This window comes from Schistosoma mansoni, chromosome 1 (assembly GCF_000237925.1).
Source record: "Schistosoma mansoni strain Puerto Rico chromosome 1, complete genome".
Lineage (NCBI taxonomy): Eukaryota > Metazoa > Platyhelminthes > Trematoda > Strigeidida > Schistosomatidae > Schistosoma > Schistosoma mansoni.
In genome coordinates, this window is record NC_031495.1 from 12,034,935 (window position 1) to 12,039,103 (window position 4,169).

The 4,169-nt window shown below is 32.4% G+C and overlaps 1 protein-coding gene across 1 annotated transcript; it reads left to right on the forward strand.

The window, feature by feature from the left end:
* Positions 1–440: 440 nt before the first annotated feature.
* Smp_200600 (uncharacterized protein) lies at positions 441–803 on the forward strand (the record flags this gene model as incomplete). Its single annotated transcript, XM_018793282.1, has 1 exon — positions 441–803. One exon carries the CDS (start codon positions 441–443, stop codon positions 801–803), a length of 363 nt encoding a protein of 120 aa, XP_018647810.1.
* Positions 804–4,169: the final 3,366 nt, after the last annotated feature.

A 4,169-nucleotide genomic window follows, 5' to 3' on the forward strand; every position in this document is an offset into this window, starting at 1 on the left:
GTGCGCTCGGGCGTGTAGTTTTTGTCAGTGGGGAGGACTCACAGTCCTCCCTTTAATTCATAACATAAATCTATCTAACTATTCACTATCAACTATACACTTCAATTCCATTCAATTCTATTCCATTCATTCCACATCAATTCAATCACATACTACCATCATTCATCATCTCATTCATTCATTCATTCATTCATTCACATACTTTCTATCACTACTCTTATACTATTCATACACTATGGAAATACAATATGTCCGCTCAATTGTTTCACTCACTCTATACCATTTTGTATAACATTAACTAATATACACACCAATATTGCCCTTTCTATTACTGTCTACTTTGTGTCTTTCGTCAAGATCATAAATCTAGATGGATCCGGTGTTAGACTATCGTGTATACCAATGTCACAATGCACATGAACATTTTCACAATCTACTGAATGAATAAGCGCGTCGGTGCAAATCAAAGTGAATTAGATGGTGTTTTGTCGACTGAATTCTATATTGTATGGAAAGAGAAGGGAGGAGAACGTAGGAGAAACATTCATCATCTCATTCATATTCTTTCGAACACTACTCTTATACATTTAATACTCTATATAATAATAATATATCCGCTCAACCATTTCACTCATTCAGCAACGCTCGCCTTCACAATTATCCACTACACTACACCGACTCATTCACTCGTTTTACCACACACTCATCATCTTTTACTACATTACACTATTGTCATTTACATCACGCCAGTTCATCATGCCTCCCAATATTCTAAATTCAACGCTGTTTATCAATATGTATAATATCGACTGATCCATTTCACACGTTCAACAACACTTTCCTTCAGAATTATCTACTACACTACACCGACTCTATACTCTATTCACCAGACACTCATCATCTTTTAATTCATATCACTATTATCACTTCACAATTTATTGATCACTGGGTGGTGATCAATGTCATGCGTGTCAAGTCCGTCTTTAGTGCTGATCGAATGCTATCGATCAAGTTGCAATGTGGCCACTAGTCTAGATGGCTTGACACTGCGTGCACTATGTTGAGACTAGATGGCCGTTGGAGGTGGTCAACAGGAAACTCTGGACCCGGGTAGACCACCTCCAACCACCATCTAACTATTATCACCTACAATATAACCAGTTCATTCGGTCTCCCAATCTACGAAAATGAATTCAATCCTCTTTATCAATATGTATTATATCGACTGGTTCACTTCACCGTAAGCACACTCTCCTTTAATCCCTAAGAACTTTCATCTAAACATTTACCATTCACTGCCATTTTCATTTTTTTTCTGTCACGACTTTTCCTAATTTTTTGCGTTGTTTGCTAGTTATCACCCATTGACTCAACAATATTTTTTCGTACTCTAGTTTATGCTTAATGAGTAACTATTTTTTTCCGAGACTTTTACTTTTAGATTATTATTTTAATCCTAATGAACTAATGTGAATTTTAGTAAATTCTTTACCTTTTTATCTGTATGGTTGATATTTCTTATAACTAACATTGAACCATAGCTTATTTTCTAACTGTAAACAACAACAAATCATTGTTTTCTTTTCTTTTATATATGAAATATGCATTGTATCTTAGTAACTTTATGAATGAGAATGCTACAACTTTTTTATAATTATGCTTTTATATCTATATTTAAATACATAAACTACAGTATACGTCCAATATAATCATACTATATCTATAAACTAATTAAAAAGTAGAAAAATTCACCTTCAACTACCCTGTCTCTCTCTCTCTCCCTCTCTCTCTCTCTCTCTCTCTCCATATATATATATATATATATATATATATATATATATATATATCGATCAATGTGTACTTCAGGAGACAATTTAATAAATAAAAACTATGCAGAGAACTTTTTTTTAAATTTCAGCGTTTGTTGGCACAGTAATAGGATAAAAATCAAAAGTTTGTAGTTACGAGTTATTCAACTATCGATGAATAAAATAAATTTATGCTTCGTTTTGATAACAAACAAAATAATAGAGAATGGTCAACTCTCTATGCGACTCAGAAAATTCCTCGACGGAAGCCCAAAGAGGAGCTGAAAACTCAGAGAAACATTTTGTCTGACCAAAATCGAATAGAAGATTCTCAGAAATATTAAGGAAGTGAAGAGTCACGTGTCACATGTCTGAGTGAATAAATGCCTATTCTTGTTCTATGTTTAGTGGGATTCTAAAACTTTCCAGAAGCCCAAGGCCGTCTGAAATGCTAATAATATCAGAAATTTTCTGTAGATAAACTAACACTGGATTGAAGCATTCTTTCCATAGTATGCGCCTTTTCTCTCGTGTTCAAGTTGTCGTGCAGAGCTAGCCTGGGTTTGTTAGAAGAGCTTGGGAAACTGATTCAAGCATTCGGTTAGAAGATTTATCAGATATGACCAAGAGACATAAATTAAATGCATCAAAAAAGAAAGTGGAAACATTTCAGATAAACAGATAAAAGTTATTGCAGAAAATTATCCACATAAGGCCTGAAGAAATGAAGCACGAGTAAATAAACATCTACGGACATAAAAAAGGAACGAGATAAAACACAAAAAAAGACTCAAAAAATTCCAAACGAAAGAATAAAATTTTAAAAAAAAATCGATCAAAAAAGAAAAACTTGATTGCGGTGAAGTATCTAGTTGATAGTGAATAATTAGACAGTTTTTGTTAACGATTAAAGTGAAGACTTTGAGACTTCCCCATTAATAACATGTATCCAATTAGATTTTAATGATTAGTCTCTCTATATGCTTATACTATAAACTAGGATTACAGTATTTGCACAAACTTTCTGTAAATTCAGCTATTATTGAGTTTTCCCATTAATATTACATATGTATTTGATGTAAATTATTATCATTCTGAACTGTCGAACCAACTCAGACAATTTTTTTGATCAAATTAGTTCTATATGCAAGTAATAATGAGGCTTATGCTCCTCCAGGAGGTGTAAAAGGCGTAAGTAATTAAGTAATGTAAGTAATAAATTTCAGTATTTGATAAAAAAATTGTTCAATATGATAGAATTGAATTAAATAGATTACAATTTTTAAAAAATAATGATGCCAATTCCTAATCTACTAATTTTCATTAAGTATAAATGGTGACCAAATAGTGTGTTGGGGTAATACTAAAAATTTCTCTCAATAGACAAGAAAGGCTCAGGAAACACTAAGAAGCATTTTATCCAATCAGCGTTTGACTTTGAAGTTTTGCTAGAAACATCACGAAAGTGAAAATTCACATATAGAGTTTCTGATTGGCTGATTACCATACTGCTACTATGTTTTGTAGCATTCTTGGATTTTCAGAAAAACCCAGAGACTTCTAAAATATTGTAAAAACCCTATATTTTTTGTACATAAATGAACTTTCGGAGTAAAGTGCTTCTCACATATTTTGTGCCTTTTCTCTCGTGTTCAAGTCGCTGTGTAGATTTAACTTGGGGATTACGAGACTGGCTTAGGATCCGATTATAGAGTTCAATTAGCATGACTTATCATAGTGATTATCTCCTTGATATAAATATGCCATAATGATAAAATGTAATGGGGGTTCTTAAAAATTAATCGAATGAATAGTTTTCAAATAAGATAAAAGGATAGAAATTTCTTTCAATAATAAATATTATTATAGAAGATGATAATCATTGTGAGTATAGTAAATTGGATAGGTTGATTTCAATGAAATCTTTTACTTATTATCTTGTTAGTATCATTTAACAAATCTGTAATACTTTTTTTTTCCTTTTTTTATGATTCTGTCAAGCAAGAATAATGAACATTGTACGGCGAAGTGAATTGATTTCAATTTATATGCTGATGACCTTCAACATGAACATTGAATTCTGTTGTACAAACCAGTGTATACATGTATTCAGTAACTTAAGGTAATAACGCGTTGGAGTTTAAAGCGGAAACTACTGAGTTCGAATCCAGGAGTAAATATGAACTCTAGGATCCAGGTACATCCAGCTGATGAATCCTAAATAAGCCGAGTACTGGATTCCATTCTCAGACACCATCCAATTATGATTGAAATACTCTTGACTTAATGACAATATCGAAGCAATCTTCACAGGATGCACATATCCCATTATAGATTGATCAACCGAAGTCCTAAAGATCA